Here is an 18,274-nt window from a genome sequence, read left to right as displayed (position 1 = left end):
CAGTCGGTGTCGTGAGAAGAATCTTACACTCAATCCAAACAAAATGCAAATTGGGACAAAAGTTACATATTTCGGACACCTACTAACCAGAGAGAGCTTGAAGCCTGATCCAAAGAAGATTATAGCAGTTCTTAACATGAAGGCCCCAACACCAGGCTCATGTTCAAGCTCCTTGCTGTCTGCCTATACTTGGTGTTAAAACATCACAGTATTTGTGTGTGCAGACCCTGAGAGCTCGATTGTAGTGTGAGGGAGAGCTGATCTCTTATGCCGCATACACACGATCGGTTTGTCTGATGAAAACGGTCTGATAGAGCGTTTTCATCAAACTAACCGATCGTGTGTGGGCCCCATCGTTTTTTTATCCATCGGTTAAGAAGCTAGGAACTTGTTTTAAAATTATCTGATGGTTAACTAACCGATAGGAAAAAAATGATCGTCTGTAGGCACGTCCATCGGTTAAAAATCCACGCATGCTCAGACTAAATTAGGGAACGGGAGCGCTCGTTCTGGTAAAACTAGCGTTCGTTATGGAGATAGCACATTCATCGCGCTGTAACAGACAGAAAAGCGCGAATCGTCTTTTACTAACACAAAATCAGCTAAAGCAGCCCCAAGGGTGGCGCCATTGGATTTGAACTTCCCCTTTATAGTGCCGTCGTACGTGGCTTACGTGACCGCGTTCTGACACAATCTGCTTTTTAACCAATGGTGTGTAGGCACGACTGATCATCAGTCAGCTTCAGCGGATAACTGATGAAAAAATCATTCAGTCCATTTTCATCGGATGGACCGATAGTGTGTACAGGGCATTAGCTGCTGCATCACAAGCATAAAAAGGTGAAGTCAATTAGAGGCAGAGTGTGATATGCTAAAAGGGAGGCATGTGGACAAACAAGTAACCTCCCTGATATCTTAGTGGACTGGTGGATGTTTATAATGTATTTATTGATATTAGAAAACAGCTAAAAAATATATGTTATTTAACAATATAGATACATTCCACATGAATAATTCTGCTAAATAAAGTAAAGTGGGCTGTAAATTGCCTCCAACAATGCTCCTATTTCTTCTTGCCTGAGGGTGGCATTTTGCCAAAGGAAGAGGCCCAGGGGGGAGTAGTCACCTCCTTGTTGAGAACTCACCCTCTCTCCTCAGTCTTGCACAACTATATGCCACATTCTGCAATTAGAAATGTGTGTTGTTTAAAGGGGAGTTCCACCCACAATTTCACTTTTTAAATATAAATACCCCTGTAATACACAAGCTTAATGTATTCTAGTAAAGTTAGTCTGTAAACTAAGGTCCGTTCTGTTAGGTTGTCACAGCATTTAAATAGTTTATAATCTAGAAATAGACCGTGGCCATCTTAAGTGTGGGCATCATGAAGCCAGACTGTATGACTTCCTGGATTTCAGCTTTGCATATCTCGCACATGCTCAGTGCACAAGCAATGTAATAGGTTTCAGTCAGGTTTGCAAGGACTATTGGGAAACATGATGCCTATCCCAGAAACCCTTGCAAATAGCCTAGGCAAATAAGGAGGAGGAAGTAATGAAGGACTACAAAATAAAGGTATTTACAAGCAACAAATTAAATAAAAATTGTCCATTCTGAACACTATGAGATTAGAGCATGCAGCACAGACAAACATAAAAAAATGGGTGGAACTCCACTTTAAGCCAGTAGTGTTTTTAGGTTTTGTGCTGCCCTAGGTCTGACTAAACTCATGCACCCCCTAATTTAAATATGACCCACCCCTTTCTATCAAGGCCACACCCCTGAAAAAGTGGGGACACTAGTTTTGAGAGCCACCTAGATTGCCGGGAAACCCGGGATGTCATATGACGTCCACCCGGAGGGAGGGAAGGTTCCTGCCGACGTCATTTTACAATGACTCGGTAAGGAACCAGTTAAAGAAAAAATTCAAAATGAAATAAGTGAGAAAAGAATAGCAGATCCTTTTAAAAACCCACCGTTTTTACATTTTCGAATATCACCATTGGGAATATTACCTAAAAAAGAACATAATAAATTTAGAGTAATTCACCATTTATCATTCCCAGACGGTAAGTCTCTTAATGATCAGATACCAAACGAGTTGAGTTTAGTAGAATATGCTTAATTTGAGGATGTTTTACCATTAATTTGGAATTTAGGTAATAATGCCTTACTAGCAAAGGCAGATGTTAAAGCAGCTTTTAGGATATTACCTATACATCCGAAAAGTTTTAATTTGTTAGGATTTTATTTTGAAAAAAGGGTATTATTTTGACATTATTTTGATTATTTTGGGGTGTTCACTTTCATGCAGGTACTTTGAAGCATTTTCTACATTCTTAGAATGGGTAATTAAAGATATTTCCAAGTCATCCTACATTTTGCATTACCAAGATGACTTTCTATTTCTGGGTTATATCAGTCTGATGATTGCATGACCCTTCTAAAATAATTTCTTGATATCTGTAAAGATTTTGGAATGCCATTGGCTAAAGAGAAAACAGTATTGCCCACAACTTGCTTAAAATTCTTAGGGATTAAAGTTGATACTTGTAAAATGGAATTTCGTCTCCCTCAGGATAAATTATAAAATAAAAGAATTTCTCATTAGGTCTCTTAGGAAGAAAAACGTTTTGTTGAAAGAAATGAAGAAATTGTTAGAATATAGCTATTTTTCCATAGCAGGATTAAAAAGCATTTACTCACAAGTACGCATGTCAGCTGATATGCGTGAAGATATAGTAGTATGGATACAATTTTAGGAGCATTGCAATGGTAGAACCATATTGCAGCATGAATTTATATTGGACAGAGATTTCTGTTTATCAACAGGTTCGTCTGGTTCTGTAGGCTTTGCTGCTGTATGGAACAATCATTGGTGCGCTGGAAAATGGCCTATTCAGTGGAAAAATGCAGGTTTTGTAATAAATAGTGTATTGTTATGCCGCGTACACATGATCGGTTCGTCTGATGAAAACGGTCTCATTCACCGTTTTCATCAGACGAACCGATCGTGTGTGGGCCCCATCGTTTTTTTCCCATCGGTGAAAAAACTTAGAGCCTATTTTAAAATGATCTGATGGTTAAAAAACCTATAGAAAAAAAACGATCGTCTGTGGGAAAAACCATTGGTTAAAAATCAACGCATGCTCAGAATCAAGTCGACGCATGCTCGGAAGCATTGAACTTCATTTTTCTCAGAATGTCATTGTGTTTTACGTCACCGCGTTCTGACACAATCGTTTTTTTAACTGATGGTGTGTAGGCAAGACTGATGAAAGTCAGCTTCATCGGATATCTGATGAAAAAATCCATCAGACCATTTTCATCGGATGAACCAATCGTGTGTACAGGGCATTAGAATTTTTTCCAATTATAGTAGCAATTGAAATCTGGGGAAAATATTTCAGGAATCGTTGTATAATAATCAGTACGAATAATAAAGGAGTGATATTTTCAATAAATAGTTTAACATCTAAATCTCCACCGGTTACATTTTAACTGCGATATCTGGTATCTATGGGCCAAATCCACAAAGCAGATGCGCTGACTTAACTCGAGATTTCTAATTTTACTCTGCGCGTATCTTTGCGCCCGATCCTCAAAACGAGTTACGCATTAAAATCCGGATTTTCCGTCCTACCTAAAATGATTACACCGGCGCATCCTCGGATGCAAATTACGCTAGTCACGCCGCTGTTTTTGATAGGCAAAGATGCAAATGAGGGAGATAGGGCGATCCACATAATTAAGTGTGTGCGCCATAGATTACGCCCTGTGCACACCTGTTTGTTTCCCTGCGCAAATTTACACGTTATAAAAGCAGCCCTAATTTTACACATGCTGTGTAAAGGTCTGCTGAAGCAACAGCATTGAGGAAAAGCTGAGAACACTTATTTGCTGGACTTCAAACTGTCTGCCAACATGCCCGGGCCATCCATGATCCTAGCAGCACTCGCTACTTTAGAGGCACAAAGAAGGAGGAGGGCACAGAGGAGGAGGAGGAGGGCACAGGAGAGGGTATACCGCCCACGCCGAGATCTCTTTGGCATGCCTGCTTCTGAGGTCTATGGCCTCGCAGAAGGCATTTTTTCACAGTAAACGCACATGAATAATGTCACAATGATAATATTTGTTTTCACAGTAAACACACATTAATTATGTCACAATGAGAATGTTTCTTTTCACAGTAAACGCACATGAATAATGTCACAATGAGAATGTTTTTTATTCCTAGTAAACGCAGATTAATTATGTCACAATGAGAATGCATGAATGCACACCACTGTGGTCCCTAGCACAGACACATCACATGCACATCAAATTGGATTAGATCCAAGTACCCCCCCCCCTTTGGTACTTGGGAGCAGTAACGCCACGCCACGGCTCCAATTATGTCACTGTGCATTCATACACCATTCAGGAACCTGGGATCACTTCTCCCTGGTCCTGGGGATCCCTTCTCCACCAAAACTGAGGGTGACACCCTTATTTTATCAGGAATGCCACCCCCCCACATTCACACATCATTCACACACATAAACCAAATCATAAGTACAGTATAATAAACTAAATCATAAAAAAATAAAACAAAAAAAATAAAAAGTACCCCTGCTAATTAATTCCTGTAGCGAGTGCTCCGTCTGGGCTGCCCAAGGGCACGGGCACGGCCACGGGCACGGACAACTGGAGGATCTTCACGGGGGGGTGTGAGCAGGGGAGGGAGTATCTTCATGGGGGGGTGAGTGAGCAGGGGAAGAAGGAGCCTCCCTTGGTGTCTGTCCTCCTGCTGGCCTGCCCTCCAAGGCCACTGCTATTCTGTTCAGACAGCCAGTGATGGCAGCCGTATTGGCCTGGCCAGCCCGGGTATTGTCATGCACAGCCCGGGTATTGTCCTGCACAGCCTGGGTCAGGGCAGTCACCTCCTGGGCCACGCCTGTTGTGGCGGTCTTCAGGTCCCACAAACAGGTGATGACCCCCAAAGAGTTTGTGGCCACATCACCAAGTGATTCCCTCATTGCACCCAGGCTGTGCTCCATCTTGTTGATACTTTTTTGGATCTCACCCAGACTGCGGGTCTGCCGGGCATTGTCCTTCTGCAGACTGGCCGGCAGACGCTCAAACACCCCCCTGGTCTCCTGGGTCGCCATCCTGCCTGCCCCTGAGGCTTGTGGCTCTGGAGGAGGGGAGAGAGTGACCCTTGTGGGTTGCAGCCTGTTGGGGGAGGAGTGGGAGGGGCTACCCTTGATGGTGGCCTGACTGCTGCCAGCCTCTGGGGTAGCCTCTGGGGTAGCCTCAAGGGTATCCTCAAATGTCATTAGCTCAGAGGCCAGAAGGATTTCCCTGCCAAGCTGCAGGTTTTCTTCTTCCTCCCCCTCATCCTCCTCCCCCTCATCCTCCTCCCCCTCATCCTCCTCATGAGGGGAGGTTTGGCCACTCCCCTCCCCTGGGGAATCCTCAGCAGCCTCCTGTCCTTGGGGTGGTGCAGCAGCCTGGCCTGATGGCCCAGAATCCTCCTGGCCTGATGGGCCAGCAATCTCCTGCTCATCTGTGGAGGACACCAAACAATCACAGGTTTGAGGATCCACACACTTGGCACATCTTCCCTTCCCCCACCCACACATGCTAATCACCAGATAGAAAAAACAAAACTTACCTGGCCCCACAGGAACATCAGAGTCAAAGCCACGCAGGCCCACCACCTGCTCTGGCTGGAAACACCGAGCCACTGCCCATTCCTCCTCAATCAGCCGGATGGGGCATGGTCCCCCTCCTCCAGTGCCCCTCCTATGGGCAGTGAGCTTGGCCACCTTATTGCGGACCACGCTCCTCAGATCATTGATCTTTTTCTGTATGCCAGCGGGGGTCCTCGTCTCCCCCCCCCGCCGCATTTATCTGATCTGTAATTTGTTGATAGATCTTCTTCCTTTGGGCCGGGGAGGTGTTCCGGCTCTCAGGCCCATGTAAATAGCGCGAATATCGGACGATGGACCTGGCAAGGATTTGCTTCTCCACATGGGTAAAATTAAGCTTCCTGCGCTTGGGTGCCATCACAGACACCACCCAGCAACAAGAAACTCACAGGACAAACAAACAAAAAATCACACACAACAAACAAACAAAAATCAAAACACACAAGCAGACAGCTACTACAAAGTCAAAAACAAACACACAAAAAACAAACACAAAATCCAAGCAGAAAAAAACAAACACAAAAACCAAGCAGGAAAAAACAAACACAAAATACAAGCAGAAAAAAACAAACCCAAAATACAAGCAGAAAAAAAAAAACACTTAGCAGAAACAATCAAACAAAAAATACACTTATCAGAAACAAACAACTACTATCTAATACTCCTCCAAAACTTCTCTATCACACACAACTCACCAACAAACACTGACAAACGTTCAGAGCAGAAGCAACTTGCTCTAGGAAGGGAAACACAGGGAAATACTTTTGCAAGGGAAGTGTGTTTGACTGGGGCTATTTACACACAGGGCGATCCTCAAACTAAGTATGCTTGGCCTTTTACCTATCTCACTGATTGCGCCGAGCAAAGTTCTGCACATGCCCAGTGAGAAGCAGATTCGTGCGCGCATGCGCAGTACGGCCAGCCCTTCATTTGCATGGGGTCACAGCTCATTACAATGAAGCACGCCCACTTCCTTCCCACTTGCAATAACCCCGCCTTACGCCTCAGAATTTAAGTTACATAAGCGCAATTTTGTGCGCAAATGCGCTGTGGATACGGCACTTACGAGACCAACTTAGGGTGCCGTAACTTAAATGACATAAGTTTTGAAAAACGTAATTTCCGCCGCTGGCTGTGGATTTGGCCCTAAATGTCTTAAGTTGAATATTTGGCTAAAGGCTAGATATATTGTGAAGGCTAGAAGAATGGACAGCCGCACTTCCAAAAAACCCTTAGGTTGTCTTTATTTAAAAAAATGTCAAATACACTACAAAGTACAGCAAAACAGTGGAGATAGCACCTACGCGTTTAACACTGCAGTCAGTGCTTAATCATGGCTAAAGGCTAGATATATTCCAGGAAAAGATAACATGGTAGCAGATGCTCTTCCTCGATTTCAGATTACATTTTTTTCTAGCTACTCCCGAAAGCAGACAAAATAGGCATGGTATGCCTGGAAAAACTTTGGGAAGTGATCTAATTTATGAAAATATTCAAAATTTGTTAGCTCCGAGTACATGGTAAGGATATAAAATGGCTTGGTTTTCATGAATAACATTTTTAAATATAAATAAGTTACTAGGATCTTCCTTGACGGAAGAAATAGCACTTTCTTTCCTTGCTACATTGATGGAAAAATAATATTCATGGTCACATATAAATAAAATTTTATGTGGAGTATCCTTTTTCCTAAAGTTTAAAGGAGCTCAGTCATTATTTAGTTTCTTTTCCCTTAAACAAGCAATGAAAGGTTATAAAAAGAAAAAAATTACAGTAGATAGGAGACAGCCAATAACCCCAGACCTAATGAAAAACTTTGCGGTGCTACGGAAAGAATATGTTTTAATAAATATGAGGTTATTCTTTTCAAGGCGGCATTCTCTTTATGTTTTTTTGCTGCGTTGAGAATTTCAGAGTTAGTGCCAGCTAATAAGAAAGGATTATCTGGGCTCCTTTTTAAAGCAGTAAAAGTTGATGAAAAACGTGTTAAAATGTTCTTACAACGTTCTAAAACTGACCAATTGGGTTTAGGTATATGTTTGTAATGATACGTAATTTGCCCAGTTAGACTTCTTACTAATTTCCTTTGTGTAAGGCCGATAGGAAAATTATTATTATTTGTGCATGAGAATTCCCATCTTACTAAATTTCAGTTTATAGGAGTTTTAAACAAATGTCTGCAATTTCTTAAAATAAATGGTTTCTAAGTGTCAAGTCATAAGAGATTATCCCCCATTTAATTTGGTTAAATGTTGAAGTAGGTTCAGTTTTTGAAAACATTAGAAAAAGAGTTAATAGAGAAATAATAGATAATAGAGAAACGTATAGAGAAATTTATGTTGCTAGGATATGGAACATCTTTTAGACATACGGAATTGGAAGGTGGTATCCGAGGATTATATATCGGAAGGATGGGATTCATCTTTCTGAGATAGGTTTGGTTATACTAAATTTTAATTTTCAGACAGCACTTAAACATGCTGCAGGCTAGGTGTGTTAGGCAGGAGGCTGGTTATGGCTCCTGCCTTTGATGGAATGATTTGTTATTAAAGGGGTTGTAAAGGAAAAAAAATCCCTAAATTAGTTTCCTTTACCTTAGTGCAGTCCTCCTTCACTTACCTCATCCTTCAATTTTGCTTTTAAATGTCCTTATTTCTTCTGAGAAATGCTCACTTCCTGTTCTTCTGTCTGTAACTCACCACCGTAATGCAAGGCTTTCTTCCTGGTGTGGAGAAAGCCTCTTGAGGGGGGAGGGGGCGAGCAGGAGTGTCAGAACGCCCACTAACACACAGCTCCTTTCTCTATTTGCAAAGTAGAGAGTGTCCCTCCCCCTCAAGAGGCTTTCTCCACACCAGGAAGAAAGCCTCGCATTACGGTGGTGAGTTACAGACAGAAGAACAGGAAGTGAGCATTTCTCAGAAGAAATAAGGACATTTAAAAGAAAAATTGAAGGATGAGGTAAGTGAAGGAGGACTGCACTAAGGTAAAGGAAGCTATTTAGGGGGAAAAAAAATTCCTTTACAACCCCTTTAAGTTTATGATTGTATATTACAACTCAAGCTTTAATAGCTGAGTTGTTTCATTGAAATATTGAAGTAAAGTTATTGATGAATTCGGATAAGAAAGTTATTTTAATTTTTTTTTTTTTATCAATTGTATACCAATAAATAAAGCCGCGGCCAATAAAAAAATGTATTAACCCAAAAGTTGTATGAGTTTATTTATTATAATAGCTGTCTGAGAGTTTTGTTTAACTGCCTGCACTCCCATAATCTAGTAATCTGACATGACTATCTAAGCCAACAGTGATGGACTCACACACCGCACACAGATAGGCATATCTACATTTAGTTTAATATATTACCCCTTCAAAAAATCCCCTCATTACTATGAACTATTTTCTGTTACAATAGGCAGGCTTTGATCTGACAAACCACTGCAACTGTACAAACAACACAATCTGAAAATGTGATGTGTATAAAAATATAATTTACATTGACAATATATAGAGAGAGCATAGTAAATATACCTTTCTAGAGACAACTTTCGAAACATAGAATTAACTTGTTCAAGGTCATAGCTGTCCAGGCTTTCTGACTGGTGTGAAGAAGAGGAGGAATGAATAGATGGAGGACCATATGAGTATCTGTCATGAAACTCATCTGCAAAGACAAAAGAAATAGCATTATTACATTCAGGTTAAGCATTAATCCAACAGTTGTAAGATAAGATGGAATTCATTTCAATTACGTATATATACTCGAGTATAAGCTGACCCGAGTATAAGCCGAGGTACCTAAGTTTACCACCAAAAACTGGGAAAACTTATTGACTCGAACATAAGCCTAGGGTGAGAATGCAGCAGCTACTGTAAGCGGAATAGAGGGTCAACAATGCCCATTTGCAGCTTCATTGTTCCCATTTGCACGCCTCACTGTCCCCAACCTCACTGTGCCCATTTGCACGCCTCCCTGTGTCCATTGCAACCTCACTGTGCCCAACCTCACTGTGCCCATTTGCACGCCTCACTGTGCCCATTGCAACCTCACTGTGCCCAACCTCACTGTGCCCATTGCAACCTCACTGTTCTCGAGTCAGTGTACCTGAAATTCTTGACAGGCTGCGGGGGTGCATTCATTGTTTAAAAGTCGCGGTCTCCTCCTGGTCCCTTCCATGATAGGCGTTTCCCAGCAGACACAGTTCCGCCTATCACGGACATTCTCTCATCCTCGGAACCAGTTTCCCAGCAGACACTGTGTTCAGTGTTCCACATATCATGGATGTCCTTTCATCCTCGGACAATAGGCTGTCCATGATTGGCGGAGCACTGAACACAGTGTCTGCTGGGAAACTGAGTCCGAACATGAGAGAATGTCCGTGATAGGCGGAACTGTGTCTGCTGGGAAACGCCTATCACGGAAGGGAGCAGGAGGAGACCGCGACTTTTAAACAATGGACGCCCGCAGCCTGTCAAGAATTTCAGGTACACTGACTCGAATATAAGCCGAGGGGGGTATTTTCAGCGTTACAAAAGGGCTGAAAAACTTGGCTTATACTCGAGTATATATGGTACATAAAGAAAACATATATATGCCTTCACAATTATATAGCATGAAGTACGATAGCTAATGACCTGAATTGGCTTTTTCAGTGCTTCTATCACACTCATACTGAAAATATTTTGTAATATCATCTAGTCAACTGAGGGAATTCTGTCCACTTTAGGGAAGCAGAAATCCACCTGAAATGTCATTTGCCAGTCTTTTGATACGCTCACTGCTTGTCTGAAATGTTTAGCCGATTCTAACTGATACTGATCATATGATTATAATATGTGTATATAAGAAAGTGAAGCGCTGTAAGTCTGAGTAAGATGTAAAATTACCACCAGACTATATAGAAAAAAAAAATGTGACACTGAACATAGACGTTCAATGTGAACAAAAAGTAATATTTGTAGGGTAATACAAAGTGAGCAAATAATTGTAATTTTAAAGTCCATACAAAGAACCAATAAAAGTCCACCATATAACTATACACACAGGTTGTAAAAATAAATCAATCAATGACTGGAATCTTCAATCCATCATGATGATATCCATTAAGTGAGTGCAAATAATTGATAGTGAGAAGAGCCGCCACCAGGTGCAATGAAGGCTTTCAGGATGGTTTGAACTCAGGGGAACATATGTTTCCGTGAGTCAAACAAGCTTGCGCAATTGGGTAACAGCGAGTGGCCGGTTCTTCAGTACTTGGACCACACGGACATCCAGATATTCACAGAATCAAAATCTCCATAGAAGGGTGAACCAGCAAGGAGTGATTCTCAACAGAATGCCATGAATGTTCCAAAAAGAGGAGAACAGAAAGGAAGACCACATATCGCAATTCCGTAAAAATTGGAACAATATTTAATGAAGCTAGAAAACGTACATTTAAACGGATAATAAGCGCTCTGGGTATATAGGTTGTGGCGGCAGTGGTGTCCACCCAACGCAATAGACGTCATCTGGGGTGTTCCTCCACTGCAGCCCTAAAAATATATAAAGGCAATGTGACCCCAATAACAAGAATCAAGCCCACAGGGTGTCCCCGATGCAACTGCGTATTACTTCTGGTTGTTCCAACATGCAGGACCACCGTGCGTTCTATTTCTGGATGTGACGTGAGCCCCCTGCGTTCCATGCCTCGTTTTAGAGACTGCGCATTTGTCAGTTAAAGTGACGCAGTTTGGTATCGCAAAAAATGGCCTGGTCATTGAGCACCCAATTCTTCTGGGGCTGAAGTGATTAACCACTTAAACCCCGGACCATATTGCTGCCTAAAGACCCAAGGGGTTTTTACAGTTCGGGACTGCGTCGCTTTAACAGACAATTGCGCGGTCGTGCGACGTGGCTCCTAAACAAAATTGGCGTCCTTTTTTCCCCACAAATAGAGCTTTCTTTTGGTGGTATTTGATCACCTCTGCGGTTTTTATTTTTTGCGCTATAAACAAAAATAGAGCGACAATTTTGAAAAAAATGCAATATTTTTTACTTTTTGCTGTAATAAATATCCCCCAAAAACATATATAAAATGTTTTTTTTCCTCAGTTTAGGCCGATACGTATTCTTCTACCTATTTTTGGTAAAAAAAATCGCAATAATCGTTTATCGGTTGGTTTGCGCAAAATTTATAGCGTTTACAAAATAGGGGATAGTTTTTTTGCATTTTTATTTTTTTTATTTTTTTTACTACTAATGGCGGCGATCAGCGATTTTTTTCGTGACTGCGACATTATGGCGGACACTTCGGACAATTTTGACACATTTTTGGGACAATTGTCATTTTCACAGCAAAAAATGCATTTAAATTGCATTGTTTATTGTGAAAATTACAGTTGCAGTTTGGGAGTTAACCACAGGGGGCGCTGTAGGAGTTAGGGTTTACTTTGTGTGTGTTTACTAGTGTAGGGGGGTGTGGCTGTAGGAATGACGTCATCGATCGTGTCTTCCCTATAAAGGGAATGACGCGATCGATGCGCCGACACAGTGAAGCACGGGGAAGCCGTGTTTACACACGGCTCTCCCCGTTCTTCAGCTCCGGGGAGCGATCGCGACGGAGCGGCTATAAACAAATAGCCGCGCCGTCATCCCGGATCGCTCCCTGAGCGGACCCGACCTCCGCATGTACCGGGGGGGTCCCGATCGGACCCCCCACCCACGTCTAGCAGAGGACGTACAGGTACGTACATGTGCCTGTCCGTGCCATTCTGCTGACGTATATGTACATGAGGAGGTCGGGAAGTGGTTAAGCTGTATGCAGTATTATGGAACAATATGATTTTCACGGTCAGCATTAGCAACACCATAGTCTGGCATCACATATTTTCCACGTGTAAAATATTTATTTACTTTTACATTTAGCTTGCTTTAAAAGGGTTGTAAAGGTTAATTTTTTATTTTCTAAATAGGTTCCTTTAAGCTAGTGCATTGTACCTTTTCCTTCGATTTCCCTTTTAAAAAATGTTTTCTTTGTCTGAATTTCTCACTTCCTGTTTCTCCTCAGTAAGCTTGCCCCCATCATCCAAGCTGTTCGGGCTGGGGGTTAGTCAGCCAGAACAGCTTACTGAGGTAGGAACAGGAAGTGATAAATTCAGACAAAGAAAACAAAGAGAAAAAAAACATTTAGAATGGAGATCGAAGGAAAAGGTAAGTGAACCAACAATAAACTAGCTTAAAGGAACCTATCAAGAAAATAAAAAAACAAACCTTTACAACCCCTTTAAATACAATTGGATTTATTGCAACATAAAAAAAAGGCTTTTCTAGTTTTATCCAGGGTTAAGAGATGAATGGTGTAAGTAGATGCCACGGCAGATCTAAAAGCTATAGGAAAGCTAAAGCCCCAAACTTGTACAGATTGTCCGGTGACAAAACATTTTCATATTGTAGTTTGTGGGCTTCTTTTTTCACAGTTCCACATTGTATTGTCCTAAATGTTGTTTAATTAACTGTCAAAACTGTCAAAACAGAGTGCACAAAGCACACTAAAACCACTACCTCACATTACACAAAATCCCCTGCCATCCCCCTATCCCCAAATATTCCCAAAATATTAAATTCAACTCATAAGTCAGCTATGTGTTTGACAGAAATTTACCAGCTCAGCAGGACAGCACACAAGCATTTGAATATGCAGCAAATAGAAAGATCTCTGCAGTGATATATATATTGTCATGGACCTTGGAATGCTGAAGTGTTTCTACTTGAAATCTGTTACACCAGTGGGGGGTCTTCTTCCCTGTCTTAAGGCTACCCCCCCCCCCTCCAGACGGCTCCATGGTCTGGAGGAAAAGCATTGTTCTGTGTTTGGCTGTTTGTGTACTGTGATTGCCCCCTGGGGCTTCTGTCTCATTACACATATCAGTCCTCCTATTCAAGCTATTGGACCAATCCCTGCTGACCCTGTTTCAAGTCCTCATTTGCATGGCCAAGAGGACCTAATTGAGAACTACAATGTACTTTACAATTGACCAATAGGAAAGTGGTTGTTGGGGGCAGGGTGTTCAAACTGCTGTATAAAAGTGTGTGAGCATCCAATAAAAGAGTCTCCTGTTTGAACTTACATACAGCCTGCCTGGTGTTTGTTCTGAGCTAACACAAAAGGATTTCGAACGGTACATAGCTGTAGTTCGAATCCCGGAGCATTGGATGGTCGAACCATCAGACGTTGCGATCTGAAATCTGATCCAATAGTAGCAGAGGAGTGTCGGGAGAGTAGAACCAAGTGAGCAAGGGTCTCGTTACATATATATATATATATATATATATTTTATTATATTTGTACTGTACATATTTGTACATTTATTATTGCACATGTATATGTTCCTATAAGAGAGTCCATTTCACGGGCAAGTGCGACTTTAAAAAGGGTTTACAATTAAGTCCCTATCTATATCAGTGTGACACAAAGCCATTTCAATGGTAGTGATGTGATATTTATCCCCATTTGCCTTTAAGTGGTGTTGCATCTACTTATAATATATGCAACAAAGCATGACCATCTATCTATGTGCCGTTACTAGTCACCAGCCCACTAGCCCTCTTTACAAGGGGGTTTAATATACAACTCGATAAGCCTCAAATAGTTATATTTAGGTATATTTAGTTGATCTAATGCTCCAATCCCGACGTGTATCGTCACATCACGTGACTTCATAGTTTTCATCTGTTTGCTGTGTTAGCTGCTAGTTACTTATAGGCAGCGCAGAGTTATTATTTGCAGTGGGGAAATATATTTGTATATTTTTATTTCATAGGGAATTCTTTTTTTGAGGGTTGTTTTGGATTTACTTCATATTAATTATGAAATAAAACAAAAAATGTTAACGTATGCACATTATTTGTGGTGTTGCTTACTGTAGTATAAAGTTTTTGCTTTGTTGTGAATAAGCTCAGTTATCTTTTACAAATGGAGCACAGTACATGCATATTTCTGCTTATTCAAACTCAAGTTATTAAAACTATCACGTCAAACATGTAATGATCAAATAATGTGTGGCACGCAAAAAAAAACTGTATTGGGTAATGTTAGAACAACTACTAGTCAAGATGGATTGTTTTAGATCCAGTGGTGGGCCATCCATTAGGGGCACACAGGCGCCGCACTCCTATCCATGTGTCCGGCCGCCTGATCTACATGCAGGCTGACCAGGGGGGAGTGGTTGATCTAACCAGCCACCACTGGTTAGATCACATTTTATAGTCTACTGGAGATCACCAGAAGGCTTTAAATAGGGATTAGCTGTTGAATGGGTGAAACCATTTCTTTGTGGATGTTCAAACCCAGTGTGCATGGTTACTTTAATGTAATGTGTAATGTAAAACTAAGCCATGTATACAACTGAAGCTGCTGATACAAGAGGAGGATTTTAAATTCATGAGAATCAGAAACTTTTTTGACAGCTCACATGACTGGCTTGCAACTGTCAATGAGTACTCCTTGTATTGAAAAGACATGGAAGTTATAACAGGGGGAGGGGTGTGCCTGTATGTCAAAAATGATTTGCTGGTAAACATGAGGGACAACATTGCTAATGGGGAAAGGGGGAGTCCTTGTGGCTGGAACTTCAAAGGGTAAAAACAAATGGGAAATTAATAGTGGGTGTATGCTACAGGTTCCCCAACCTGAAGGATGAGGAGGAATAGCGATGAGGCATGTTAGTTTAATGGGGGACTTCAAATATGCAGGTATTGACTGGGCAGATGGAACTGTTCACTCATTTAAGGCTCATTGTTTCTTAAATGTCTTGCAGGACAACCTCATGTGTCAATTGCTGTATGCCCCGACTAGAAATAATGCTCTGCTAGATCTATTAATTACAAATAACACAGATTTGATTGAAGATGTGGACATAAGGGGTTACTTAGGAAACAGCAATCAAAGAGTAATCACATTCAAAGTCCTTTAAGAAAATATTAAATATGGTGTATGGGGGGCGTGGCCTGACGAGGCATGTGAGCAGACGTGCTGCACGGAGCTCCCGCCGGTGATCCTTACATCGATCCTTCCCTCGCCACACTTACCGCCCGAAATCGCCGCCAAACGGTGTGGACTGACCCTGGGGCGTATCCGGACCTGTGTACCGCTCGACAAACGGCATGATGACCCGGGGAAACCGCGGAGACGCCGCGGTCTCGGCCTCCCAGGACTCCCAAGATGGCGCCTGGATGCTCCAGCCTGCTAAGACACCACAAGGCCAGGAGAAAGACAAGAGACCGGAGCAGGGGGGTAAGTCTGCTAAACCCCCTAAAGCCAAGGAGCAAGCCAGGGACATGCTGTATTACACACAGAAGCTTGCAGGCCCCAGGGACTTAACACATGCTGGGAATCAGCAGCGCTCAGCACACACAGAGCAGCCTGATAATGACACTGCAGGAGGGATGGATGACTGTGAACCGATGGAGTCGGTTCCTGATCCCCTGCTAGCCATGCATGATGCACAGTCGGAGGATAGCCCCCAGCCCACCCTGAGTGAAATACTGTTTGCTGTACATAAGTGCACTGCCTCTGTGAATGATTTGAAGGAACGCTTTGGGGGATTGGAGGAAAAGGTGTCTCTCATTCGCCAAGATATGCAGAAAATCAGGGAGCGGACCACCGCGGTTGAGGGGAGAGTGAGTGATATTGAGGACCAGATGCCCCACATTACCCGTGACGCACGAGGTGCTGCCCAGCAGGCCAGACAGGCATACGATAAGACTGATGAAATTGAAAATTGCCTTAGACGCAATAACGTCCATATAATAGGGCTCCCGGAGAAGGTGGAGGGCAGGGACCCTACAATATTTGTGGAGGGGTGGTTACAGGAGGTGTTTGACAAAGAAGCGTTCTCCCCCCTGTACGCTGTTGAAAGAGCGCATAGGGTGCCCCCGCGCCCCTTACCCCCTGGAAACCCGCCCAGAGCAATGCTAGCAAGACTCCTGAACTACAGAGACAGGGAGGTGGTGCTGCGACTGGCGAGAGAAAAAGGCACAGTGTTACATAATGGCACGAAAGTTTCCTTCTATCCCGATTTCTCGGCGGAGGTGCAACGACGACGATCCAAATTCGCCGAGGTCAAGAAACGCCTGCAAAAGCTACAGCTCCCCTACGCCATGTTGTTTCCTGCCAAACTATGCATAACAGCTAGAGATCAGAATCACTTCTTTGAATCCGCACAGGATGCTGCCGGCTGGCTGGATTATAACGAGCATGATCTACGCAGAAGGGGACGCGACGGCGGAGAAGGGTGATAATGTTTTGATTGTCTACACCGGGCATGGAGGGCGCAAGCTTTCCCATGGTAAAGTTCATTTGGCCAGTTGAGGGCCCTTACTAAATCTACACTTAAGGCGAGTGGAATTCCTACAACAAAAATCTTTTTTTTCTGTTTTGCTCCTTGCTTTTGTTTTTGGTTCACAAAGTCCAGTTACTATCCACGTTTTGTTTGTCTTCTTTTGTCGTATCTTCAAAGTCCCTCTGAAGGGGAGAAATGCAGAGATACGCAATGCTCGTATGGAGCCTTGTATATGTGCTGGTGTGGTTCCGGAGCTGGTGCACTGTCGGCACGCCCGGAGTCTATCCGTGTCCACCTTCAGGCTCTGTGGAAGGCCCCTGTTGGGCCCCTATGGTGCGGTGTGAGCCGTTGACCGCAAGTTGCAGCAGTGCATGTTTCCATTTGTTTTTTGGCGCACCATTGCGCATGTTACACTTCTTCAGTTCTTCAAACCATTTATCTTCATTTCTGATGTTTTACCATTGCACGGATGATGCCCCAGCTACAATAGGGTGTACTTTGAAACCTTTGGCAGGGCCCCTGCTTTGCACACAAGATGATCGACGGACTTCCTCAGGACTGTCCCATGGACATGTGCGTCCCCCATATCCTCATGATTTGATGACTAACCTTAAGCAATGTCTAATACACCTATAGTGACCTGGAACGTTCGGGGGGTGAATGATCCTCTGAAACGATCAATGATCACTGCAGGCTTAAAGAAATTCCATCCGGCCATAATTGGCCTGCAGGAGACTCACTTGCAGAGGGACACGGTGGGGTTTTTGCAATATGCCTGGGTGGGGAGGGCATATCACTCCACTTACTCTGCGTTCTCACGTGGAGTGAGTGTATTGATACACAAGGCATTGGCGTATCAGGAGTTAGACTCCTTAATAGATGTGTCTGGTAGATTTGTGTTTCTTTATTGTAAACTGTACATGGTAACACTGATTTTAGCCTTTGTCTATGTTCCTCCACCGTTCTCTCGGGAGGTGCTGCAACTGCTGTTGTCATACCTGGCCAACAAGCCGGACATTCCGGTCTTAATAATGGTTGACTTTAATTGCTATTTAGACCCCAAACTAGATAGACACCGTCCGGTGTCTCCCCCTGGGGGGGGCCGGGGCACTGCCCTTAGCCGGCTGTTACTTGAGGTGGGATGGACTGACATATGGCGGATTCGTAATCCATGTAATAGACAATTTTCATGTTTCTCCAAGACCCACGGGTCTCTGTCCCGAATTGATCTTTGTGTGGGCACCCCGAACCTAGTGGGCAG

At 42.9% G+C, this 18,274-nt stretch overlaps 1 protein-coding gene across 1 annotated transcript in view; it reads right to left on the bottom strand.

The window, feature by feature from the left end:
* The window catches only part of CARD11 (caspase recruitment domain family member 11), a 213,658-nt gene that overhangs the window by 82,089 nt on the left and 113,295 nt on the right, over positions 1-18,274 (bottom strand). The window contains exon 14 of the mRNA XM_040357039.1: positions 9,223-9,355. Within this exon, the coding sequence (XP_040212973.1) occupies positions 9,223-9,355 (133 nt within the window). The remainder of the gene's footprint in view (positions 1-9,222; positions 9,356-18,274) is intronic.

The sequence above is a fragment of the Rana temporaria genome, chromosome 6 (genome assembly GCF_905171775.1).
Source record: "Rana temporaria chromosome 6, aRanTem1.1, whole genome shotgun sequence".
Classification (NCBI taxonomy): domain Eukaryota; kingdom Metazoa; phylum Chordata; class Amphibia; order Anura; family Ranidae; genus Rana; species Rana temporaria.
This window is presented reverse-complemented; position numbering and strand designations above follow the sequence as displayed.